The sequence below is a fragment of the Hydra viridissima genome, unplaced genomic scaffold (assembly GCF_058129835.1).
Source record: "Hydra viridissima isolate aposymbiotic clone 2 unplaced genomic scaffold, HvirCarnegie_v1 scaffold_6, whole genome shotgun sequence".
Lineage (NCBI taxonomy): Eukaryota > Metazoa > Cnidaria > Hydrozoa > Anthoathecata > Hydridae > Hydra > Hydra viridissima.
In genome coordinates, this window is record NW_028324305.1 from 17,016,710 (window position 1) to 17,044,615 (window position 27,906).

At 33.1% G+C, this 27,906-nt stretch overlaps 2 protein-coding genes across 2 annotated transcripts; one reads left to right on the top strand and one right to left on the bottom strand.

Annotated features, from left to right (window-relative positions):
- Positions 1–1,213: 1,213 nt before the first annotated feature.
- LOC145189646 (tubulin alpha-1C chain) lies at positions 1,214–3,555 on the bottom strand. The gene is made up of 3 exons (XM_090089473.1): positions 3,002–3,555; positions 2,544–2,766; positions 1,214–2,401 (listed from the first exon to the last, which is right to left on the bottom strand). The coding sequence occupies exons 1-3, from the start codon at positions 3,002–3,004 to the stop codon at positions 1,278–1,280; spliced, it is 1,350 nt and encodes a 449-aa protein (XP_089945599.1). The 5' UTR covers positions 3,005–3,555; the 3' UTR covers positions 1,214–1,277.
- A 12,036-nt stretch (positions 3,556–15,591) lies between these two features.
- On the top strand, positions 15,592–21,665 carry LOC149887309 (uncharacterized). The gene is made up of 5 exons (XM_090091505.1): positions 15,592–15,868; positions 16,820–17,581; positions 17,894–18,747; positions 19,111–19,438; positions 21,508–21,665. Exons 1-5 carry the CDS (start codon positions 15,592–15,594, stop codon positions 21,663–21,665), a joined length of 2,379 nt encoding a protein of 792 aa, XP_089947631.1.
- The last annotated feature ends 6,241 nt before the right edge of the window (positions 21,666–27,906 follow it).

Sequence of the window (27,906 nt, forward strand, 5' to 3'; positions counted from 1 at the left end):
ATAAAAAAAAATATTCGTTAGGTTTGTTCTGAATTAAAGGGGGCGGTATGTACAATTCGGCTAATCTACTATATTACACTGTTGCGCATGTAATTTTTGAGACTCTTTTAGTAACATTTACATAAAATATTTTTAAACAAGCACCGAAGTGGCTTTTTCAGTTTAATATCGAACTCACAGGTTTACGGAAGTTATAAAGACGTTAATCTAAAAATATCATTTTCCTTCTGGTCAACAACTGTATAAGCAAATTGTATTAAACAGTGAATTCGGCTTTTATCATAATATAAAAATTTCAATATTCTATAATCATGCTGACGTAAACATTGTTTCAAGGCCTGAAACTAGAACTTTGCCGAAATGCCATTCTTGAAAAGAATTTCTTATTATGAGTTTCTTATATAAGAATTTCTTATCAATCTTTCTTGTTAAGAATTTCTTAATAAGAATGATTTTCGTCCCTTAAATGTTTAACAAAAAGATTTTCTTTTAATTTAGTTAATGATTGACAATGATTCCGGCCAGTTGGCAATCGTACGTGGTATTGGATCCAAACTAAAAAAAGGCTTTTTTCAAAAGCATAACTGCTCAATTATGCTTATGCATTTAATAAAAATATTAATGTGAATTTTTTTTCATTCTTATAAAATGTTTCATGTTACATAGGACCCAATCTTATGTTTTGCATAGTTTTACACAACCGTTACTTCATTTGTTACAAAAATTTTATTATTTTCTGTTTTTAATAAAAACCTCCATTTATTTTTTTATAGTGGGCGGGAAACAAATACTGAACGGGTCTATTACAAATAGTGTTTAAAATATGGAAATAATTTGAAGAACCGATAAAATTTTTTGTTAGCCATCATCTAGTTAGTAATATTTTTATTAAAACTTTTATGACTGCCGTCAAAGTTAAGCAACTAGGTTTTTTTTTTTTTGAGGAAGTTTTCATAAAAATGACAACACTTTCTTATCATCTCACTTTTCATCTCTTTTCTTCACGCTGTTTTCATAAATGTTGCTTGTTACAACAACGTTACTTATTAATAAACTGTCTTCTTGACGAGGAAACCAAATTTACTTTGTGTAAATGTATTCAAATCCTTTTTAAACTTTATTTATATTTATTTGTAAATTGTTGATTATAGGTTGGATGTTGCAAAAAAAAAAACATATTTCTTCATTTCTAAATTATCAAAAAATTGAAAAGTATTTTGAATAATTTATTCAAAAATTTCTAACAAATTAATTGTTAAAATTTATATCAATTTTAGTTATTTTTCGTCGTCGTCATCCTCATTGGTGACACTATCTGCTCCAACTTCTTCATAATCTTTCTCCAGAGCAGCCATGTCTTCCCTTGCCTCGGAAAACTCACCTTCTTCCATTCCTTCACCAACATACCAATGCACAAAAGCGCGTTTTGCAAACATCAGGTCAAATTTATGATCAAGACGTGCCCAAGCCTCGGCTATCGCAGTAGTATTACTTAGCATGCAAACAGCGCGACTAACTTTTGCTAAATCTCCACCTGGCACAACAGAAGGCGGTTGATAGTTAATACCAATCTTAAATCCGGTTGGACACCAATCCACGAATTGAATTGTACGCTTTGTCTTAATGGCAGCAATAGCCACATTAACGTCTTTAGGGACGACGTCACCACGATACAGCAAGCAACATGACATATACTTTCCGTGTCGGGGGTCACACTTTACCATTTGGTTTTGAGGTTCAAAGCAAGCATTTGTTATATCTTGAACGCTAAATTGTTCATGATGAGCTTTTTCCGCAGACATAATGGGTGCATATGTAGCCATTGGGAAATGAATTCTGGGATATGGTACAAGATTAGTTTGGAACTCAGTCAGATCTACATTTAGAGATCCATCAAAGCGAAGTGAAGCAGTAATGCTGGAAACAATCTGGCCAATTAACCTGTTTAAATTGGTGTATGATGGTCGTGAAATATCCAAATTTCTTTTACAAATGTCATAAATGGCTTCATTATCAACCATAAAAGCGCAGTCGGAGTGCTCTAAGGTTGTGTGAGTGGTTAAAACAGAATTGTACGGTTCTACGACAGCTGTAGAGACTTGAGGAGCTGGGTAAACTGCAAACTCAAGTTTTGATTTTTTGCCATAATCAACTGATAGACGTTCCATTAGTAGAGAAGAAAAACCGGACCCAGTACCACCACCAAAAGAATGAAATATTAAGAACCCTTGGAGTCCTGTGCATGCTTCGGACAATTTTCGAATGCGATCTAGCGTTTGGTCAATATATGTTTTTCCCACTGTATAATGTCCTCTTGCATAATTGTTCGCTGCGTCCTCTTTACCAGAGATCAATTGTTCTGGATGGTAGAGTGATCGATAGGTTCCTAATCGCACTTCATCTGAAATCCAAGTTAGATTATTAAATTGAAGATATTCATTCTTCTATTTCTTACCAAAGATGCAAAAGCCTTTGCAAAACATTCTTAAAAATTAATAAAATAACAAATTAATAAAATAAAAATTAATAAAATAACAAATTACCAATTACAGTTGGTTCAAGATCAATGAATACTGCTCGCGGGACATGCTTTCCAGAACTAGATTCACTGAAGAATGTGTTGAAAGAATCGTCGCAACGTCCAACTGAGTTATCGGATGGCATTTGACCATCAGGTTGAATCCCATGCTCTAAACAGTAGAGCTCCCAACAAGAATTTCCAATTTGAACACCGGCTTGTCCAACATGAACCGAAATACACTCGCGCTAAAGCATGGAAAATTAAATTCTTTTATTAGGTGCGATCCGATTGTCACATAATGGCGATTAGAATTGCTTTTTTGTTTACTAAAATAGATTCACCCCCTGCCTGAATGCAAACCAAAGAAGCTAATTTGGTTTGTTATAAAAAATTAACTTTGATTATTAATAGATATTAACTTATATGAACTTATCATAGCTTAACTCTTAATACTTTTATTTTGTAATTATGATCACTCACCATTTTCAAATTAAATTTTCTAAAAGTCTTTAGCAGCAAAACTTAACTGCGTAACGTTATGTTAAGAATCGCCAACAACGTTTTTTTAAAGCTTCAAACAGCTTTTGTAATAGATAAAAAAAAATCAGCACATTAGTCACGGCTCGTAGACACCAATAAGATAAAAGGTGTAATTACACAGATTAAAATCATAATATAATGTACATTTCAAAGCTGCATATTGCTGAAATTATGAAACAAGAATTGGATTCGGAAAGATAAAATTATTTCAATCGGATGGTAATCAAACAAAATAGGGATATGACGAAAGTTATATATAAGCAAATAATAAGTTTATACTGGTTTAATTCATTTCGGAATGTCTATATTGGTATAACTTTTTCCGTGAAGCTATATCTTTGAGTTTTTTTTAAAGTTCGTGAAAAGAATGAATGTACACGTGCTCTCTTTTTGCCAAACTTTTTAACTTTGTGTTTTTGCTGCAGAATTTTTCCGATAGATCTTTTTTTTTCATGAGACTTTAATATCTTGCTCCTTCAGTTAGCAACTTATCTGATCCTAAAAATTAGATAAATTCGTATGTAATTTTTACACAAGGCAGGCGCAGATCTAAGGGGTGGCCAGTGTGGCAATGGCCACATAGTCTAAATTTAACGGCAACCATATTAGTTTTGGGTTTTTTCGCTTAAGGAATAACCCTAAAAACTTAAATTTGTCTGTCGTAATTTACGGATCTTGGCTATAGATATTCCGCCATGGCCGCAACGGTTCTTATACGTTACCGATGTTTTATTCAATCAATAAATGCTGCGAAAAAACATCAAAATACCGATCTTTTATCAAAATTTCGACCGTGAAAATAAAATTTGGCCACACAGTTACAAATTCCTGGATCCGCGCCTGCAAGGTAGTGTGTCCAGAAAAAGCTTTATTCGATTTTATTTTTGTATAACATTGTATAAAAAAGTTCGTATAACTGATTTTGATGAAGTTGATAGGATTTCTCCGAACTTGTACGGAGTTATATAAAAAGTTAAAAACGTTCTTTACTTATCACTTAACCCCCTGATTAATAAATATAGTGTACCGTGTAAATGAACAGGATTAATTGACTTGTTATTCTTTTACTTTTTTCCAAAAATTTGCCGCGTTTTCTTCAAACTTCATCAATCAAGTATATGTAATTCAATCAAGTATATGTAATTACATCGTTATAAAATCTACTTTGAGGGCGGCGATGTTTTAGGTTTTTGTGATCTTTTTTAAGTTTGGTTTTGTTGGGAGTTTAGATGCTAGTGGTAGGGTTGTTGGGTTGCCCTCCATGTATGTGGATGTATTTGTCTAATCGAATGGTTCGTGTAATGGTTGGCTCACTGACTTCCAACACTTTAGATTTACGTAATAGTAACGGTATACTAAAATAAATCGAAAATAAATCGAAAATAAATCGAAAATAAATTGAAAATAAATCGAAGTAGATAAAATAATAACACTTACTAATGATTTTTCTTATCTCTTATAATACTTAATTAATCCTCTCAAATATTTAGCTCAAATATATTCCCTTAATATGTTAGAAATACAGATCAAATTTCATTTAAAAAATATGTTCTCCAACCCCCGTGTGGAACTCATGGCTAAAGTAACTCATGGTTATTTGTATTAAAACTCAGCTTACAAATCTTCTCTTTCTTTTTGGAAATATCCCCTTTACCTCTCTTATTTGTTTTTCTCTTTCTTCTTCCTCAATCAGCTTTTCTCTTTTTTTTCTCAAAAATCATTTTCAAAAATTTCAAGAAAATTTCCTAGATTTTCTCAATCCTTCATTTTTTAAGCAGGTGTTATTCAAATATAGACAACTGCTTTTATCTTCAAGCTCATTTAGTGTTTTTTATTTTGACCTCAAAGTTATGGCTCTCTGGACAGGTTTTCCCAGTTATCTTTTGATTAAGTTTTGACTTTGATCTCGACTAGTTAGTAAAAATCATAAAATAGTTCCAGAATTTTCGCTAACCTTACTAATTGAATTATTATCATTTTATTGGTGTAGATACAAATTCAATTACTAATCGTTATTGTGAATATAGTTTTAAAACTTTGATGATATAACTGATTTATTTTTCATTCAATAGTACATATTAAATTGAGTGTACAATTGTACATTTTTCATGCAATTGAACATTTAATTGAATATTCCTAGAAAACTAATTGTCCTGGGGGTAAATGTAAAATGTCTTTGAACTTATTAAAATGTTTTCAATTACTAAAAAATCCTTTTTGTTTGACTTTGGCATAACTTTTCTAAATTTCATTCTAGAAAATTCCTTTATGGCTAATTTTCTTCCGTTGTCAAACTCTATATATTGTCAATACAAGATTTATATTTGTAATCATGTATTTTCAATGACTGGCAGTCTAGATAAACTCTTAAAAAAAGGTATGCTTATCAAAGTAATTTATACATGAGTCACTTGTTTAAAAACAATTCCATTAATCTTGTATTGAAGTATAAGAACTGCACAAAAAACAACAAATATGTTTCCAGTATCAATATTTTATAAACCAAGACGAAACATTATGAACCACGAGAAAAATTTACAAACTACAAAGCAAAATATATAAAATATTCCATATAAAAAAAGTCCATGGTTTTTTTTCTTTTTAAAAATTCGTCAATGGTGCATGATACCATCCAACTTACTGGTGCCTATTCTTTCACTGTTTGCTAATTTTGACTAATTAAAATTGAGGACTGAAGAAACGGCATATATTCCTGATTACTATAGACCCTCAGTGATAATGGTGAAAAAAATAAAACCTGCTTACACCCTCCATGAGAGAAAATGGTATTTTAAGTTTTGAGGGTCATTTTTATTAATTCAACAAAGTTAAAATTGCATTAATTAGGGTGTTGCATTAAGATACATCCAAATATTTTTGAAAAGTACAACTTTTTCCCCCTAAAAATGTACCACATTTCTAGGGGGTAAAAGCTGCACTTTTCAAAAACTTTAAATAAGAACCAAATTGGAATTTTTTGCTCTTAGCAAATCTGTGATATGAAATCACTACTATGAAATGCCGATTCCAGCGCATTGATACCTTTCCTATACTTAAGCCGACCTTTTTTTTGAGGTATTAATACCTTGCCAGAACCTGCAATGAAGTAGTAAAAATGTTTCTTTTGTCGTAAGCTATTCCAGAGCAAAGACTTTATCATAATCCATAAATTTAAAACAAGGTCTTAGTTTGTAATGTCCAATGGCTAGGGTATGAATTCCATCTTGTAAGATGTGTCTTTTGTCGTCGTTAGCGCTGAGTGCTACTTTGTTGATTTCTTCGGTGTAGACATTGTGAAGATGAGATCGGATAACATTCATGGTTGCAAGCTTTTCTGTCTTGTTCATTAAGCAGTCGTAATAGTCTTGATGAGTGATAAGCCTAACATCAACATGCTTTTGAATATTATCCATGGTTTGTTATTTTTAAAAAACTTTATTCTTTAAAAATTTCACCACAAGGTATTGATAACTTCTTGAAAGTCAAGACCTTCATTCAATTTTTTTAAAACGTAAAGACACAAATGACCACAATAAGACGTATCACCAAACTGAACTCTTTCACTGTTGTAAAAGACTAGACTTTTTAAATAATCAATGAGCTCTACAAGAGGAGGTTGAGCATAAGAGTCAAAACTGTATTTTTTATCTCCATCTTTATACCAACACACCCAATGAAACCCACCAGTGCTTGAATCTCCCGTATTCACGATTCCACATTCTTTTTTCATTGGCTTTTTTGGTAAATCATCCCTCACAAAAACACCTCGAAAGTTTTTCAATTTTAACTGTTTAGCAGCCTTTATCAATTGAAAGTTAGTTAAAGCCTCATTAGGTAAAACAATTCCTTCTACGTCAATCCATTGAAAGTCGATCATTTTTTTTAATTTCTTAAAAAGTTTATCCGAATTTTTTAACAAGCGATTTTCATAGAATAGCACCTAAAAAGGGAATGCTTGAGAAAGGTGAGTTTGGACCGAGTAATAATCCAGCTCCAACAGATTGATATCCTTTTCCAGTTTTAATGAAGAGTCCATCACCGTGAACATTTTTAGTCCATGGGGTGATAAACAATCCTTCTCCACCTAAAGTTTTTATCTTCATTCCTTTTCCATTTTTGCTCATGTAAAAAAGACCTCACCCAGCGATTTCGTTAACCATAGCAGAGCCGGCAGAGGCTCCAACACCTGAAAGCAAACCAGTGGCAAGAGCAGGAACAACCTTTGTGGCTAGAGTGCTGCCTATCATACCTAGTAACGGTAAAAGAGCTCCGATGAAACCTCCTTCAACTTTAGAGTTGTGTGCAAGTTGTCTTTTACTCAATTTAAGAGTGACCCCTTTTCCAGCTTCATACGCTTTTTTAATTTTGTTCAATTGAACATTAGTGATAGCGAGAACATGTTTACCGTTCAAGTCTTGATGAGAAAGCTTAATGCTAGTATCGGTTTTATCATGCATGGCTTTTTTAATGTTATCAGATTGGCTCTGCGAGATGTTAATTTTGATGTTTTGATAATTGCTCATTTTTTATGTATTAAAAAATTATTTATTTCACTTCTCGAATATGATATCGTATTGTAATATCCTCTCCACGAAAATCAACCAAATCTCCATTCTGATCAATGATGCGAGTAACCATTGTTGAAATTTCAAACAGTTTAACAGGAAGATAAATCAAATGCATTGGTCTCTCGATGATTTTATAGCCAGGACTAACATTTGGATAAAAGGAGTAAATGCAATTTAATTGGGTTCCATTAATATAGGATGATCCGATAACGTTGCTAACGATTCTGATGGTGTTAATGCTTGAAATTCTAACGATATGATCCGACTCGTATTCGGAATTGGAATTTAATTTTCTTTTAGTAAACCCTAAAACTGAAGAGATGCTGTTCTCATCGTTAAAGTCAATCAAATAATTCAAACCAAGTTTAATGGTTGATTTTAAAGTATTAAGATTGATTCCAATTTGAAGGTTGTTTGGAGAGTAATTAATTTTATTTGCAATAATATAACTTCCACGTTGAGCTGTTTTTATTGTGTTAAAAATAGACTTTTGCAAATACTCATTGATGTCTTTAATGTCATAGCTTCCTGATGGAATGATAATGTTCTCCCAATTAGCTCCATTGTTCATGCTGTATTTGAAAGAATTGTTTTTACTGTTTACATTTGGAATGCTGTTGTAAGTCTCAAGACCGAGAAAAGCCATTTCATAACTTTTTCCTTCGTTAAAAACGATTTTATCTAAAAATTCAGTGGTGATAACACTTGATTTTCCATCTACATCGATGATTATACCTGACATTTTTTAAATAAAAATTATTTTTTAAATTGTTTTAGAAAAATAAAAAATCATCAAATCCACTTCGGTACTTTCCCTCGTTCTTTTTAGAAGAGAGATCAATGACTGCAAATCCGTGAGGTTCATTCCAGCAATGATTGCAAAAGGCTTTAAATTCTTCTATTTTCATATCGCAGGAAACGTGATCTTGATAAATGTGATTAACGCTTTTTTGGTCTTGTTTAAAGAGACAAATAAAGTTAGCATTTTCTCTGATGGTATGTCTTGGAATCTCGAAATAGTTTTGAGCGAGATAAAAGCAGTCGACGTTAGAGTGTCTTCCTCGGATGTAATATTTTTCGCACTTGTTTTGATTAGTTAATTGCAAATCGTCAAAGATCATCAAATTGTTTTTGGTCGAGTTTAAGGATTCAGGTTCAGGTACATCGTCAGCAGTTTCGAAAAATTGACATTCCATATCATCATTGTCGGAATATTTTTTTGAAAGATCGTTAATAACATCTTCATGGATTAAATTCAATTTTTCCATTTCGTCTTGTACATCATCCGTTAACAAATCAACAATATCCTTTTTAGGAAGTTTATTTTCGAAGGACCTTTTGAGTATCTTGTATTCAGGTTGGAAAAGAGATTTTCCAAACACTTGTAAATGATTGTAGTCTAGCCATCCAGGTCTTAAAAGTAAATTGAGCAGCAGCGTCGTTTTTCCGTATCCAGATTTTCCAACGATGATTCCTCGAATGCTTCTAGGTAAAAGCTTGCTGTTGTTTCTTTTAGTTTTTCCAATTTTACACGACAATTTCATCACTTCCATTTTTTTATATTTAAAAAGTTTTTATATATGTTAAAATGTACTGCGTTAAGTGTAGAAGAGAGACTGAAACCATTCACTTGAAAAAGGAAATGACAAAAAACAATAGGTCTATGTTGAAAGGGAATTGCGACTCTTGTGGGATAACAAAATGCAAGTTTGTTTCTTCGCATACGTCCAAAGGATCATCTTCGCATGCGCTTAGCGGAGGAGACTTGGTGGAATCGATCAACAAACTCTCAAACAAAATAAAGCTTCCATGGGCAAAGTTTCCAGGAGAAATGCACGTTCGAGGTATGAACTTTGCTGGACCTGGTACCAATTTAGATAAAAGGCTCACTTCCACAGACATGTATCAAGAGTGGAGCAAACCGGTGGATAGAGTGGACAATGCTGCATATCACCACGATTTAGCTTACAAGTATTTTAACGACAAGCAAAACAGAAATTTAGCAGATCGAATGATGCTTGAAGAAATGGATTCTATACAAAATCCTACTCAGAGAGAAATAAGCGAGCGAAAAATCATTGAACCCATCATCAAAGCTAAAGCTAAATTTGGATTGGTGTGAGTGATTTGAAATGGACGGATCAGCTTGCAGAGGAGCTTCATAAACCGGTGATTCATCATTTTAAAAAAAGAAAAGTGATTGTGAATGACATTGATGAAATATGGGCTGCTGATTTGGTTGATATGAAATCGTTTTCAAAATTCAACAACGGAGTAAAATATTTACTCATGGTGATCGACGTGTTTTCAAAGTATGGATGGATCGTTCCGTTAAAAAGCAAAACAGGTCTTGATGTAGCTATCGCTCTAAGCAAAATATTTGAGGAGAGAAAGTGTGTCAAATTGTGGGTAGATAAAGGAAAAGAGTTTTACAACAAGCACGTGAGAGCGTTGGGTGTACAATTATACTCCACTGAAAACGAGGAAAAAAGTTCTGTTGTCGAGCGATGGAACAGAACGATGAAAGAGAGAATGTTTAAATATTTTTCAGCTAACAATACCAATAAATACATTGACGTATTGAATGAGATGGTGAAAAGTTACAACAACACAAAGCACTCTTCTATCAAAATGACACCAGTGGAAGCTAGCGATGAAAAGAATAAAGGTAGGGTATGGTGGAATCTGTATGGAAAGGATCAAACATTACCAGCAAAACCAAAATTCTTAATGGGTGATCAAGTGCGGATTGTAAAAAAGAAGTCTCATTTTGAAAAGGGGTATACACCGAGATGGACAGAGGAGGTTTTTACAGTGTCAAAAGTTCAGTATACGAATCCACCCACGTATAAAATCTCTGACGCTAACGGTGAAGAAATTCAAGGCACCTTTTACGAGCAGGAGATGCAAAAGACGCATCAAGACATATTCAGAATTGAAAAAATCATTCGCAAAACCAAAAGCAAGTCGTTAGTCAAATGGTTAGGATATCCAGACTCGTTTAATTCATGGGTAGATAATAATGAATTGTTAAGTTTGCAAAAATGATCTAAAAATTTAATTTTAATATGTAAAATGCATGCTCCTCACAAGTTTTTTAGAAATGTTGTCTCAGCAGAAGTTCACAGTTTGGATTTGCAATTAAAAATTTTGGAAGAGAGGGTTAGAGAGTTGGAGGAAAGAAGACCGAGTAACATTATTGTGTCTACGAAAACGTTAGATCATCCACCTTATTTCAACGTTAACGAACAATATGAGATTTTTGCCCAGAAAGACATTAAATTTGCTGCTCTCTCACATACAATGATAGCTTTATCCATTGGGCTGAATTTGGAGAAAGGTATTGCAGTGATAACATTAATGAATAAAATTACTGATCAATTGAATTATAGAAAAAACGAAGTTATTATTTCAGAGTCTGTAGATGATGTTATTATGGACGTGAATAGTAACAGCAAACAGGACGTGATTGTTAAAAAAGGAGAAAAACTTTGTAAGATTAATTACATTGATTTAAAATAATTTTTTATTAATAAAAAATGGAAATATTGAATGATAAACTTTATCCAGTTCTTCCATCAGCTCCTGCAGATGAAGGAGGGCATGTTTATAGGCTTCAGAAAATAAGCGAGATTCAGAAAGAGATAGAGAGTGAAAAAGCAAAGCGAGTTCATCTAAGCAAAAAGTACCATCGCGCTTTCAGAATCATTTCTAATGTGGATAATATGATGCAAGCCTTATGCATTGCTTTAGGTGCGACTGGAATTGGGCTTTTGTCAACCATTATTGCTAGTCCTGCGGCGATTGCGTGTGAAGGTGTAGCTATTTGTATGGGGTTTTTATCCATTGTAGGAGGACAGGTTAACAAAAAACTGACATTGAAAGCGGAAAAACATGAAAAGATCAAAGTGTTGGCCGAGTCTAAATTAAACACGATCAGCGAACACATTTCCAAAGCGTTGATAGACGGAAAAATAAGCGATTCAGAGTATGAATTGATTTTAAACGAGCTTCAAAAGTTTAAATCCTTAACAGAGGAAATAAGAACTAAAACAAAAAAGGGAATAGATGAAGTTACTAAAGAAAACTTGATTCAAAAAGGAAGAGAAGATGCGATTCAAACGTTCAATAACCTTTTTAAGAAAGGATCAACGTAGTCGTAAAACCAATTTATGTTTTTTTCCACGTATTTTAAAAAGATGTTTTTCTTTAAAATACAAGACATGAATAAAAGGGATGAAATTGTGAAAGAAATTAATGACAGAAGAAACGGCAACATTTCAGATGCTAATTTTCAGACTGATTTGAGAAAGCTTTACAAGCCTCTGATTGAAAGCAATGAAAAGATGATCAAAAGCCTGTCAGTCGATCAAAAAAAGAAAAGGCCTTTCGAAGTGAACAAAGTTGGAGATAAAATGTACATTGGAAAAATGGAGGTTGAAATAGATGGAAATGATATCATTGTCGGTGAAGAAAAGTATAATGGAACAAAAGGTCTTTGGGAACTGATGACTGAATTAACAATACCAAAGAGCTATACCGATGAAGATTTGCAAAATTATGAAAAAAATTTAATGGACAGTGATGCTATAAGATCTGATTCGCAACCGCATAAACCGAAATCATCAAGAAGACCAAAGTATCAACAACTTATTGCTCCTATTTGGGAAAAAATGATGCGTATTGAAAAGGGTATAAAAGGTCGTGGTGTTATTATTCTTCCAGGTGATCCTAATGCGTTGGTGGAAAAGCTTGAATTGAGTATTGCTGCATGGCATGCTGGGAATACAGGATCAAGAAACGAGGCTGTTGCTATTTGCGATGAGCTGTTGAGGCAAGGAGAGATTAATAAAGAGGAATATAAATCGTTAATGAGGACTATTGATAAAATTATTTTAAAAAATTGTTTTATTTTAAAAAAATGCTCATTGTGAACAAAAGAAGATATGTGAAAAAGAACGTTGTTGGGGGAGGTGGTATTGTAGACATGATTAAAAATTTCATAAAAAGAGCAGCTGCGTCAAGTGTGTCAAAAGCAACAGTGAATTTGCTTAAAAATGCTGCTACAAGTAAAATTGGACAAGAAGCGATTACAGCTGCAAAATCTGCTGGGACAGAGTTAGTCCTTTCAGCCATTTCCACTGCTAGAGATGTAGCTATTGATAAAGGTAAAAAAGCCATTGAGAAAATAAAGACTGGTTCATCTATTCAAATTAAGAAAATGTCTAAAAAGAACGCGATTCGAATTCAAGACCTGGTGAAAATGGGGCAGGATATGAAAATAGTATGAAGATAGCATTTTGTTGCGATGACTTGCAATGAGAGACATTTAAATGAATTAAATAATTTTTTTATTATATAAAAAATGATAAGTACTGAGCGATTAAGAGTTACTGAGAACCCAGAGTATGATATTGGTATTGAAAAAGTTGATTTTTTTGAGTATCTTCCAACCAATCTCGATTTAAATTCTTCAGGCACGATTACTTTTGAGATTGACTGTCAATCGATTCAAACAGTACCATCAGAGGCTTACATTCTTATTGAAGGAGTGTTGTAAAAGAGCGATGGAACCTTTTACGATGCTAAAGACAACATTGCACTGGTGAACAACGCTTTGTTGTATTTGTTTAATGATGTGACTTATGACTTGTCGGGAGAGCAAGTGGAACGAGTGATGTATCCAGGTCCAGCCACCACCATACTTGGATTGATGAAATATCCTTATGGATTTCAGTTTGCTGATGGATTAAAACAGATGTGGTATATGGATACGTCAAATCTTGTTGGAAATTCAGGATTCAATGTTAGACGAGACCACTTGTTTGCAGACACTACATCCGTTGGAGCTTTTTCGTTTAAAATTCCGTTGAAGCACATTTTTGGATTTTGCGAAACCTATGACAAAGTTGTTTATGGGTTTAGGCATACCATCACCTTTACAAAGAAAGAATGTGATGATGCGATTTATAGAGCGGAGAGCGTTAGTGCAGGAATGATCAACCTTAAAAAATTCAGACTTTATATGCCTCGCGTTGAATTAGATATTTCGAAAAAGACTGAATTCATAAATTTAATGGCTCAAAAAATTCCCATTCAAGTGGCTTTTAAATCAAACAAATGTGAAAGACAGCTTATTCCAGCCGGTCAAACAGAATTTACCTGGTCGCTTGGAAGAGTCACTGACAAAAGCATTCCAAGATTTATCTTGTTCGGACTTCAGACAAAAAGAAATTCCAGTCAAACAGTTAATCCGTCACTATTCGACCATTGTGATGTTAGCAATTTTTACGTGACTGTTAATGGAATAAAGTATCCAAATTACAATTACGACTTGAATTTTGGAGAAAAGAGAGTGGTTATGGCTTATTCAGATGCGTTCTCTTTTGATGAAAAATATTACGGCACAAATGAACTTGTTTGTCAATCTGGGTTAAGCTTGCTTGAATATATAAAATTATATCCGTTGTTCTTTGTGGATATCAGCAAGCAAAAAGAAAGAGTGGCGTCGGAAACAGCTGAATTAGTGGTAAACCTTAAATTTCGAACTTCAACTATTGCAAATACCGTTATTTTTGCAGTGGTGATCTCTGACAAACTGCTTAAATTTGTTTCAGACGGAACCAACATGACTGCTGTTTATTAGTTTTTAATCTGAATAAAAATGGATAGCAAAACGTTAAAAGAATTGCGTGAATTAGGTAAAAGCCATGCGATAAAGGGTTACTCGGAAATGAAAAAGGATGAGCTTGTGAAAGCAATAAAAAACACAAGACCAGTCATTGGTGAACATTCTAAAGAATCATGATTTTTTGAATTGACTTAAAAAAAAATCTTGGTATAATAAAATGAGATATACAACATCGTATTTGAAAAATTTGTTGGATGAAAACGGCGTTAGTAAAACAGCAGATGATTTAATAACGTTGATGATGCTTGCGGTTGAAAATAATTTGATCAGTAAAGATGAGATTTTAGAAAGAGCAAAAGAAAAAAAAGTAAAGCCTCCTCCAAAAGAAAAAAAACCTGTTGATTCAAAATGGGAATGGCTTAGTTTAGTTAAGAAAAAGCCCATCACTGTGAGAATAACCAACATTGAAACGGGTGAGGTGATTGAATACAAGTCTCTTTACAAAGCGATGGCAGGAACTGGACGTGGATGGAGATATTTAGAGCGTCGAGATGGAAAGGTTGATAATGGAATCAAGATTGAATTTTTAAATTCTGAAAAGCTTGAAAAACGTAAAAAGCAGCAAAATTGATTTTTTAACTTTTAACATGTTAAAAAATTGACTTAAATAAAATTCTTGGCATAAATAAAAAGATGGAAAGCATGCAAAAGGATGATCTTTTAAATGCCCTTGAAGATAGCTTTGAGTCAACTTCTGATACGGCTAAATCAAAAAGTTTGCTTAAATTTCTAAAAAACGTAAGAAAACTTCCAAAGGAACATCGAATCATTTTCAAAGAAATGGTTGAAGTAGCACCTTTTGAAGAAGTGATCAGAAATATAAAAGAAGACATTTATCTGCGTAATAAATTCCTGATCGGATCAAATTGGAAACTAAATGCTAGCGGACGTAATAATTGTCGTAAAATCACTGAACATATTAGAGAGATTAAAAATATGTATTCACGTCTTTCTAAATAATTTTTTAATTCTTTTCGCGGGGAATTAAAAAACGGTGAAAACTTTTCGAAGAAGAAAATATGCTGAAAGTGTGCCAAGATTTAAAAAAATTGAATTGACTTAAAGAAAATCTTAGTATAATAAAAATGAGTATCTATTCTTCAAAACCAGATTTAATTGCTAAAGAGCGAAAACTTGAATGCATCGAAAAAAATTTTCTTTCCATTAATAAAATGGGTGATAAAACTGATGCTAAAAAGCAAAAAGCAAAAACTTTCGCCAAAGAGCGAAAAATTGAAAGTGACATAAAGAAAAATCTTTCCGTAATAAAAATGGAAAGTAAAACTGTGAAAGATCGAAAAGTATCAATGACATCATTAAGAAGGGATGCTAAAGAAAGAGCTATAAAAGACTATACCAGAATGACTAGGGAAGAGCTTGTTGAGGCTATTAAAACAACAAGACCTATCATTGGGTATGGACCTGCTACTAGTAGACGAACGACTGAGGCAAGACCGTTGCCTGTTAATGAAAGACCTACCGTGGTTAGGTTTGTTCAACCACCTGTAAAAGTTTCAATAAAGCCGATAAAAGTAAGGTTTGTTGTTGGTTCTAAAAGACCTGTGCCTGCTCCAAGGCCAAGGTCTGACGACTTGATTTCATTCGAACCTTCTACTCTCTTGCAAAATAGGATGACAAGAGATGAACCCTCTATTCTTAACACACCGGTTATCGATTCAACAAACGTTATTACACCTAGACCGGTTCCAGCACCAAGACCTGGTTTATTTTCAAGTCTGACGGCAGTTGCAAAAAGTGTGGCGTCCTATGTTAAAACTAAGTTTAATGATATTAAAGAATGGATAGAACCCTACGTTCCTGAAGTAGTCAAGAAGAAGGTAAGCGAATCAGTGGAACAAATCGATGAAAAGATAAAGTCTATCAAATCACTTGTATTAAGAACAGTGTATAAACAGCCTGTGTCAAAACCATTTACAGTAAAGTTTAAAATGACTGAACATTCAGCGGAGCATGCTGTTAGACAATTTTCTTACAAACCTTCTTCTCGATACCAAGACATTGCATCCTTTTTTAATTTGGTAAGAGAGTCTGCCATTCAAACCATGGAAGGGGAAAGAAACACAAAGGTAAGAATTATTTTAACGTGTGAAATGAAATCTGTAAGCATCATGACTGGTGAAGAAGTGACTCGGGAAGCAAACTTTTCATCAAGATCAGAGATTATTCTAGCAGCTACGGATTTAAGAACGTTAATGAGCGAAATAGAAGAGAAAGTCTTGGAGAATAGTGTTAAATACAATGCTTTAGGATCTAATTGCACTATATCTAAGATTTTAAGAATGGACATTAACTTTATCGATTATGAACCTCTCAGCGGTTCTTCCTATATTGAGCTGTCTAAAGAGCTGAAAAACAAAAAGGCTATCATCAACATGAAAAACGAGGACAACCAATGCTTTAAATGGTCAGTCACTCGAGCGTTGAATCTGAAAAATAGAGACAACGAAAGAATTGATGAAGACTTGGTTCTAAAATCAGAAGAGCTGAATTGGGATGGAATGGAGTTTCCTGTCAAGCTTAATAAAATCGACAAGTTTGAAGTGAATAACCCAACTATTAGCGTGAATGTCTTTTGCTATACTGAAAGAACACCTCAGCCTTTGCGAATATCTGAATTTGTTGACCGAAAGCACTGTGTTGATTTGTTGTATATTACAAACGAAGACACAGAACATTATTGTCTCATTAAAAATTTCAGTCGGTTTGCTGGTTCCTCAGCATCGAAACATCAACACAAAAGATATTTTTGCAGAAGATGTCTTCAAGATTATGACCAAGAAGAAAAGCTCCAAAAACATCGAGAAGACTGCTATGATAATGCGCCAATGAGAATCGATCTTCCTAAAGAAGGGGCAACTGTTGAATTTAAAAACTATCAAAAGGGTATGAAAGTTCCATACGTCGTATATGCTGACTTTGAAAGTTTCACCAAGGCTGTTAACACTTGCGCGCCAGATTCAAAGCAATCGTATACCAAACAATATCAAAAGCATGTTCCGAGCTCTATCGTCTATTATATTAAATGCTTTGATGAAATCGTTTACAAGGGAAAGCTTGAAACGTATACAGCTGAAAGTGATGATGACGACGTGGCTCAAAAGTTCATAAATATGCTTGAAGCAGACCTTACAAAGATTTTCGACAAGATTGATATAGTAAAAAAGAAAGTGGTAACTGATGAGGATAAAAAGAATTTTGAGGTTGCAACTCTATGTCATATTTGCAATAAAGATCTTAACGGTGATAAAGTCTTAGACCATTGCCATTTGACCGGAAAGTATCGTGGAGCTGCTCATAACAAATGCAACTTGAATTATAAACTTCCAAAATTCATACCTATCGTCCTTCATAATTTGTCGGGTTACGACAGCCATTTGTTCATCAAGAAATTAGGTGGAAGACTTAATTGCATACCCAACAATGAAGAAAAATATATCAGCTTCTCTAAACAAATCAAAGTGAGAGAATTCACTGATAAGAAAGGTAAACTTCGTGAAGTATGGAAAGAATTGAGATTTATTGACAGCTTCAGATTCTTACCCTTCGGTTTAGACAAACTATCTAAAAATCTCACCGATAATCAGTGCAAAAACGTAGCTGAATATTACCCCGAAAAGAAACAGTTTGATTTGATAAGGAGAAAAGGGATTTACCCTTATGACTGGGTGGACTCGATTGATAAGTTTTCAGAGACGCAATTACCTCCTATTGAAGCATTCCATTCAAAACTGAAAGATGAATCAGCAAAAGATGAAGACTATGCGCATGCGAAAAACGTTTGGGATGTATTTTGCTGTAAAACGTTTAAAGACTATCATGAACTGTACAACAAGTCCGACGTGTTGATACTTGCAGACATTTTTGAAGATTTCAGAGACACTTGCTTGAAACATTACGGCCTTGACCCCCTTTGGTATTACACCTCTCCTGGTTTGGCTTGGGACGCTATGCTAAAGAAAACTGAAGTCGTGATAGAACTTCTAACCGATATTGATATGCTCAACATGGTTCAAAAAGGTGTACGTGGTGGAATCAGTATGATCTCCAACAGACATGGAACTGCCAATAACAAATACATGGGTGAATATGATCCATCAAAACCTTCAAAATTCATCCAATACTTGGATGCTAATAACCTTTATGGATGGGCCATGTGCAAACCTCTCCCTGTTAGAGAATTCAGATGGATTAATGAAGATGAACTTTTAAATTGGAAATCCATGCCTTGCATTCTCGAAGTGGACTTGAATTACCCTGACGAGCTTCACGATGATCATAATGACTATCCTTTGGCTCCTGAAAGAATGACTATTGGAAAAGTGGATAAGCTGGTCCCTAATTTAAACAACAAGGAGAAATACGTCGTTCATCATGAAAACCTAAAACTCTATGAACGGATGGGTTTAGTTATTACCAAAATTCATCGTGGTATCACCTTTGAAGAAGAGCCTTTTATGAAAAAATACATTGACCTCAACACTGGATTAAGAGCAAAAGCTGAAAATGAATCTGACAAGGAATTTTTCAAGCTTATGAACAACTCCGTCTTTGGGAAGACCATGGAGAATATTCTAAAACGCGTTGATGTTAAACTCATTACCACGAAAAAAGAAGCTCTAAAATTATCCAAAAGTCCTCGATATGAACGAAACACCATTTTTGATGAAAACCTAATCGCAGTTCACATGAAAAGAACAAATGTCTTTTACGACAAGCCTGTTTACTTGGGAATGAGCATCCTTGACATCAGCAAAACACTCATGTTTCAGCACCACTACGACTACATGAAGCCTAAATACGGGGATAAGCTGAAATTGTTAATGACTGATACTGACTCGCTCTTTTACGAAATAGAAACGGAAGATTTTTATCAGGACATTGCCGCAGACGTGGAGAGCAAGTTTGACACGAGCGAATTTCCTAAAGATCATCCTGCCATTCAAAACGCTGGGCTTAAGGTTGGTTTAAACAAAAAAGTTATTGGAATGTTCAAAGACGAGACTGCTGGTAAGCAAATTAAAGAGTTTGTTGGGCTTCGACCGAAACTCTACTCCTATGAGGTCTTTAATGAAAAAAAAGAAGAGAAAAAATGCAAAGGTATTCAGAAATGTGTGGTTGAAAATCGCATCACTCATCAAGACTATTACGACTGCTTAATGAACAAGACAGAAAAGCTTGCAACCATGAATGTTATCCGATCTCATCTTCACAATGTCTACACCGAAGAAATCAACAAAGTAGCACTCAGCGCTAACGACGACAAAAGACACATCTTACAAGATGGAATACATACCCTAGCCATTGGACATTACAAACTAAGACCTTGTTTTAAATTTATGGATTATGATAAAGTCTTTGCTCTGGAATAGCTTACGACAAAAGAAACATTTTTACTACTTCATTGCAGGTTCTGGCAAGGTATTAATACCTCAAAAAAAAGGTCGGCTTAAGTATAGGAAAGGTATCAATGCGCTGGAATCGGCATTTCATAGTAGTGAAATCTCATGGTTGCAGAGAACAAAAATACTGTTAACTAAAGTTGCACTCATGAGGGAAATGGAAAAACTTGATTCCAACTTTTCTCCTTCGCTCGCAAAAATCTCCTTTAAATTAATTTCAACAAGACGAGAAGCAGAATCTTTGTTCAAGGTAGATGCAATTATCTGATAGTGATCAAATAAAAATGCCGAATATATATTATTTGAATATTTCTAAGACTTTAACTGCTTTTTCATTTATATTGTTGACTTTGTCTAAATTATATCTTGATTTAAAGTGACGTTTTTATTTTTTATTTTATACTAAAAGCTATTTATACTAAAAAACGAGATATTAAGATTACTTGTAATATGCGCGCTATCATTTGATGGCTGTTACTATGGAGATGTTCGTAAATTTAAAATGTTGGTGTTTTCATGATAGTAAGCACTCGCCGCAAGTTAAAGAGTGTTTTGAGCTGATGGGCCAGATATTGGTCTTCCATCCTTTTCTTTCTATAAAGGCCTCACAGACTGCGTTTTTATTTTTGACAAAGATGGACATCATTATTAGCTATTTTTTCAATTTTACAGATCATGCAATTGCAGTTAATTGATCTTCTCTTTACTCTTAAGGTTTTAAAATCAAACAACTTTGGCAGCTCTTCTTCTTTTTGTCCATTATCTGTTTTTGCAGGTCTGATCTGCATGAGTTATTTATCTCTACAATTACAAGTGAGTGGGAGTTTAAATTATCAAAATCTTTACCAAGAGAACGTATCAGACTTACACCAAAAAATGTGGAAACACTTAAATTTTTAAACAAATTTTTACATTGCATAAGTATATAACTCTTCTTTCAACATTCTAAATTTTGTTAACTTGTAGTTAGCTGTTGTTTTTTTTTTATTAACCTAAATTTCTTTCTTTCGAAGCATAAAAACAATTAAAGCAGTAAAGAGTAATATTTTTTAAAAACTTTTCTGGTCGCTGCTAATAGTCTCTACTGATTGAAACACCATCAACAGTATTTGTTTCACAATTTTCCAGCTGCGATAAAGGGTGTCGTTCTCAAGGCATGACCCTTGTACCAAGTTTCAATTCAGGTGTTTTAACCCTTTAAGGTCGGCGGGGTATTTTTCTACAGCAGAAGGGTGTACTTTTACATGCAAATTGTGTCTATTTGATCTGCAACATTAAAACATCTTTTAGTATTATATAATGAAGTATTATAAACATTATGAAGTATTGTAAATATAATAAAGTTTTAAGTATTAAAGTCTTTTGTTTTATTTATAAATTAGCGACAATATTTAATCATTTAAAATTTTGTTATGTTTCTTCATTTTTAGTTAGCATAGCAATATGTAAACTATAAATGACATGAAATAAGGTAACTGTTTTATTTTAGCTATTTTTTCATTGATATGATATTAATGAGTAAATTTTAGCATACATAAATTACTTATTAAGCCAGAAATGGTAATTCTTATGTCACATATGTTGTTTGTTAAATAAAAAATATAACATTACTGACACAGATAATACTTATTTATCACATTTGTTATATTTATTTCACAACTTTTACTTACGAAAAGATTAATACAATTTTTTTAGATTATATATGTTATAATCAGTCGAGATTATAGAACACTATAATGAGTTGACCAAAAAGAATGCTGCTTGAAGCTAGTAATATTCTTTTTGGTTTAAATAAAATGTCTTCAAGTGAGGATTTAGATGATGAAGATGATTCTATTTCTGATGACAATGATGAAGATGAAGAGAAAGAAAGCTATTATGATAATAAAATTTCTAGATCAGAATGTTATTTCAAAGAATGGTGAGGAATTATGGAGTACATTTCTAATGGTAGGTGCTACTCAGCCACGTCCCCAAAACATTATTCGAAAACCTTTTCTTTCCAACACAGCTTGCAGCTCAAACTTGTGGTATGAGTGTGGAAGCTGCCTTTACACTTTTTATAACACAAGAAATGATTCGAATTGTTGTTAACTTTTTTATTGTTTATACCGTTGTGAGTTCTTCTTTTTCAGTTTTCAAAATGATTCTACTATTGTTTTTATGTTCCTAAGAAAAATAGAGAAATTGTTATTGATCAAAATGAAAAACTACACATCATACTGGATTATAACCAATACATAGGTGGTCTTAATACATTAGACCAGGTTGTTTGATATTATACGAGTCGTCGAACGAGCAATCGATAGCCAATCACAACGTTTTGTAATACTTTGGATATTGCAGCATACAACGATTTAATTTTGTTCTTGTCAATTCATTCAAATTACAAAAATGGGGCTTCATATAGAATAGGAATATTTTTAAAAGAATTAGCATTAATAAATTATAATTAGTTATAATTAATTATAACTAATTAATAATTAGAATTATTTAATTAGAATTAGCTAAAAGTCCTCTTCCAAAAATTGTTGCAAATAAAAGTCTTCTACACCTACAGCAACCACCGCGATCAATAGAAAGACAGCAGATTAAAAGATGTTATATGTGTCCTTGTGTAAGTAACAGAAAAACTCGCCTGCAATGTGTTTCACTCAGTCATTCGATTAGCAAGGCTCATAGCAAGATTTTGTACAACATTTGTCTTGTTTAGGAAAAAAATGTTTCATTGTTTTTTGTTTTTTTTTTCTTTAAGTTTTTATAATTTTTTTTTTAAGCTTTTAAAAAACCAATTGTTAATATTAGAAAAACAATTAATTTTAACAAAAACACAAAGAGATTTCCAGAAAGTTAATTTTTGTATTGGGGTAGTTTAATACCCCAGCTGTCCTTAAAGTAACTTTTTGTCCTTAGCGTAAATTATTTTTACTTAAATAATATTGATATTGAAGTTTTGGAATAGCCAGCTTGCAGTCCTGATATGAACCCAACAGAGCATCTTTGGGACATAATGGGACGCCGTGTTAGAAGCCACCCCTAACATCCTAGACAAGCTGCGACAAAGTCTTATCCGCATGTTAGAAGATATCCTTTAAGAACTAATTAGATCTCTAATTGAACGTATGCCACAGCGCCGTCAGGCTGTAATAACATCACGAGGTGGTAACACAAGTTTTTTATAAGTCAAGAATGTTTCAAATTAAGCTGTATTCGTGTGTGCATAACAATATAATCATTTTATTTTATTTTGTTAAACCATGTTATTGGTTTTCCTAAAAGTCAATTTTTATTATTATCATCGAAATAATTGTGTTCATATGTTCTATTCTTAATACTTTTGTCAAAATATATGATAGTATTGACGACAATTAAAGTAAATTAAAATGTAGAAGTGGACTAGCTTTAATTCAGCGGTTAAATGTATACATATTGAAAAAACAGCGAAAGATTACTATATATATATATATATATATATATATATATATATATATATATATATATATATATATATATATATATATATATATATATGCATGGCAGCCGAGAGGGGGTGGTGGACGGGGAAGATTCCCGGGGCCCCGCGTGTGTAAAAACAATTTTTTAAAGTAATTTTTAAAATATTTAAATAGTTTTGACTTTTAAAAGATTTAATTAACTTTTATTTTTCAGATACCACCAGATGAAAAAGTTAAAATCTAATCTCTATAGCCAACGGAGAAAAACACATTTAAAGTTTATAGCATTTTGCGCAACTCATCGCACTTGGAGCCCCGTCGTAAATCTATTTTGTTTTTTTTTCACTTTTGGGTTATGGAGTTTTTAAAAAATATCAAAAACTCTTCACATATATGTGTTGGCTATAACCTGACAAAAAATCAGCTCTTTAACACTTGTGGTTTGTGTACAGGGACCTAAAGTATAAGGTATGGCACTAAAAGCCTCTTTAAAAAGAGACAACGGATGCTTTACGTTTTTATTCTAACCTTATTATCGACTATGGAAGTTTCAAAATTTAATAGAATGAAGCCTTGGCATTTATCTTTCAGGCAAAAAAAATAGAAGCAAGATATCTTTTATCTGTGCAAAGACATAGCTCTTAAAGTAGGAATCTCGCCTTTGAAAAAACGGCCAAAATATAGCAGCTCTTTGTGGTTTTTATGCTTTTTAAAGATTCAAAGTTACATCAAATAACTAATTTAGTAACAACATCATGTGACTAGTGGATATGGGATTCTATGGTTGTTAGACTTCACATTTGTGTGTGCTTTGTCTGCAAAAAGAGTGCTTTTTTTGTCCAAGTTTGTATAAAATATGGGGAAGAAAACACATAGTTAAAGGCATTTTTTTCCAATTATTCTGAATTGAAAACACATAAAAACCTCATTATATTTTAGTTGTTAAACCCACAGGTTTGCTTTGTTGTTTTTGTTTAAAATGAGTGAACAAATATTGGAAATACACACAATATTGGCAACTTTTTTTAATTTAAAAAAGAAATATATCTTTAGTGAAATAAGTTTTAACAAGATATCAAATGTATGAAAGTTCCATTTAAACTTAATCTCCCATTGTAAAAACACATACAGACATGAAATGATTTCCTTTAAAAAAAAATTACTTTACGGTGGTGTTGTGATGTTTATTACTTTTTCTTCAAATTGCTGTTGAGATTTTTTTATTAAATGCTTACAAAATAAGATATATACTTCTGATTAATTTTTTGTAAGCTTATGATATTTTATGAAAATGTAAATAAATTGATACAGTGTATAATATAAACAAAAATTTTAGACAAGAACGAAATTCTAAAAATCACTGTTTAACTGTTTTAAAAAATATATATTATTTAAAAAATCTAATTCAAAGATGGTTGCTGTTATAGTCAATGACACAGTTCAGTAACTGGCCTTCATAACCAGGGTGATAAGGGTTTCTTTCGTACCTAGCCCATTGAGCACTGAAGATTGAATGTAAGGCTTCTGTTGATTGCTCACTAAAAATGCCCAATGCTGTACCCTTTAGAGCAATAAATTCAGGAACATGGTGGAACACTGCATGGGCTTTTGGGGTGACTGAAACTGGGAGTTGAAGATATGAGTTCTTAAAGTCTTTGATATGTTGAACATATTCAGTATTTAATGTCCTTCCAAAACAGGAGCTACATCACTCTTAAAATGTTGGAATGTTTTTACAAAACCAAGCATATGGTCTGCCTTTTCTCTTTCAATAATTATTTGCAAAACATTCGTATTCTTCAAAAGCTTATGACAATTATTCCCAACAAACTCTCCACCATGATAAGGTTGTAATATCAATTTGAGAAGTAATGGCCAATCTTGGCCTTTAGGCCATATCTTTAGCATTGATTTGTAAAGATGATTTACAATTCCAAGGAGAAGGTGAAGTTCAATTGGGGGAATAAACTCAATAATTTGTTTGACATCTTCTTGGTCAACAATGGGTTATGAACAACGTTATGAAAATCCTTTGCACACATTTTTCCATTCTCTTTCTCAATGAATGCTTCGTATTGCATCCTAATGGATTTGAAGTTTTTTGGAGTTCCCTGTTCTTTGAGGTCATTAGATTTAATATCACACCAACAGCAAGGGTGTTTGCTTGAGTGAGAATGAATGCCACAGATGATATTGGCTAACTTCATGTCACATGCAATAAAGAAAGGCACATCAATTTTCCCAAATAAACTTAAATTTTTTTTGAAATTTTCATAAGTTTCTAAAACATTTTCAGCAACAGCAATAAGTGCCTGACGCTTGGCACTTGTTTCTTTCCCATGATCTACAGCCAGTAAGCTTTTGTCATTTGAGGCTGAACTTGTTTTGACATTTTGGCATCCACCATTGGAGATAACACTCAAGCTGAATTTGAGGAAAGTTCCTCTACCATCAATACCTAGTTTGATGAGAGGCGGTGAAGTGATTGCTCTAACTCTGAGAATTGTGTAATAAAAATCCCCTAAACTCTTGCAGTGAACAACCTTTGCCAAATAATCAGTTTTTGTAGATGGCCTTGTAAGTGAGATTTTGGAAAGTTTGAATAAACTTTCAACTTTTCAACCAGCCATTGTAAAACTTTCCCTAAATTTTGTTTCAACAATTTTTGAATTTGTAGTCTTGTTTAATGTTACAGCCAGTTCTTGCATCTTTTTATTTGAAAGACCAGCATTGATTTGAACTTGAACCATGTCCAAAGTATTTGGAGAAGTTCTTGTTATGCACTGAGCTCTGGAGGGACCTGGAGTGATTGTTAAAGCTCTACCTCTTTCTCTGCTCAACCTAATAGTGCCCTGTGGAGAAGATACTTTTTGAGTTATTACAGAGAACGCAATTTTTTCAGCAGTTCTGGAATCAGTTGCTACCATTTTCTTTAAGTTTTCAAACTTGGAGGCTTGTGAACAATTATGTGTTATTCCTCTTTTGACTGCACTGAGACAGTTTGAGCATAGTTTATCAAAGCTATTTGATGATTCTTTCAAATCTTGATCGGTTAAAAAAGTGAGCTTTGTAGAATGTCCTTTTAGTTGGCCAACCTGGCAAATTAAACAATTACAAGAATCAAATCCTCTGGTCTGTGGTCTAATAATCACTTTGTTAAAGTCATGTAGCTTGGGAAGAGGCAAGTTTCTATCTCCTTTGCCTTGCTTTTGTACCATTGTTCTGCAGGAATTGCATATCCCCAATGGAACTCTATCATCTTTAAAATCAATAGAATTTCCAGAAAAAATACCCAGTATTCTTTTCTTGTTGAAATCAGAAATATGCCTTTCACATTTTGAAAAACAAAAGAAGCATACAGATTGCCGACAATCTTGATGAGTTTTTCTTTTATATGGCATTTCAGTGCTTAAAAAAACTGATCTTTCAAAAAAAAATTCAGTACAAGCTTGTGTTAATAAAAAATCTTTTTAGTTGTTAAGACTGTTGACTGCTTAAATGTAATTACTTTGATGTTGTGGCTTTTCCCGGAAATAAGAACATTTGTTTACACATTTTTGAATAGTCGAAAAAAACTAGGCCAAAGCAATTAAAGGTTTTAGGAGATACTTCAATACAAGAAAAAAGCACAACAAGATTACACATATTTGATTTTATGTGCTTTCAATTCAGAATAATTGGAAAAAAATGCCTTTAACTATGTGTTTTCTTCCCCATATTTTATACAAACTTGGACAAAAAAAGCACTCTTTTTGCAGACAAAGCACACACAAATGTGAAGTCTAACAACCATAGAATCCCATATCCACTAGTCACATGATGTTGTTACTAAATTAGTTATTTGATGTAACTTTGAATCTTTAAAAAGCATAAAAACCACAAAGAGCTGCTATATTTTGGCCGTTTTTTCAAAGGCGAGATTCCTACTTTAAGAGCTATGTCTTTGCACAGATAAAAGATATCTTGCTTCTATTTTTTTTGCCTGAAAGATAAATGCCAAGGCTTCATTCTATTAAATTTTGAAACTTCCATAGTCGATAATAAGGTTAGAATAAAAACGTAAAGCATCCGTTGTCTCTTTTTAAAGAGGCTTTTAGTGCCATACCTTATACTTTAGGTCCCTGTACACAAACCACAAGTGTTAAAGAGCTGATTTTTTGTCAGGTTATAGCCAACACATATATGTGAAGAGTTTTTGATATTTTTTAAAAACTCCATAACCCAAAAGTGAAAAAAAAACAAAATAGATTTACGACGGGGCTCCAAGTGCGATGAGTTGCGCAAAATGCTATAAACTTTAAATGTGTTTTTCTCCGTTGGCTATAGAGATTAGATTTTAACTTTTTCATCTGGTGGTATCTGAGATCTTGCAGATTAATGCCCCATCGGTCGTTTTTTCGGTTCTCACAATTGAGGTTGGGACCATTTTTGGATAGGTGTGCTTGGTTAGTTAACGAAGTAATCAATATTTTGTTATGCGAATTAATTATGATGGTAAAAAAACAACACGCGTTTACACAACTAGCGCCATTCGCAAAATAACGCAAGATGTGACTTCCACACAAACTTCTGAACCAGAACGAGCTTCAAACGAACTGTTCAGAACGAGAAACACAGAGTATTTGTGCAACTCTGTTTTAGAGATAGTTTTATAATCAGCACCGTATTTCGTCCTTTTTGAAAAAATCTGAGAAATAGACTTCTTTATCAA

What these genes read in the sequence shown, in the direction of transcription:
- LOC145189646 (XM_090089473.1), bottom strand. An exon ending in TCTTGAACCAACTGTAATTG is followed by an intron (nt 2,402 to 2,543) that starts GTAATTTGTTAT and finishes CTTGGATTTCAG; the next exon opens with ATGAAGTGCGATTAGGAACC.
- LOC149887309 (XM_090091505.1), top strand. Translation starts at nt 15,592, where the DNA reads ATGGAAAGTAAAACTGTGAAAGATCGAAAAGTATCAATGACATCATTA. An exon ending in TTGCAATAAAGATCTTAACG is followed by an intron (nt 17,582 to 17,893) that starts GTGATAAAGTCT and finishes CCTTCGGTTTAG; the next exon opens with ACAAACTATCTAAAAATCTC. An exon ending in AGAAGAGAAAAAATGCAAAG is followed by an intron (nt 19,439 to 21,507) that starts GTATTCAGAAAT and finishes TGCTGCTTGAAG; the next exon opens with CTAGTAATATTCTTTTTGGT.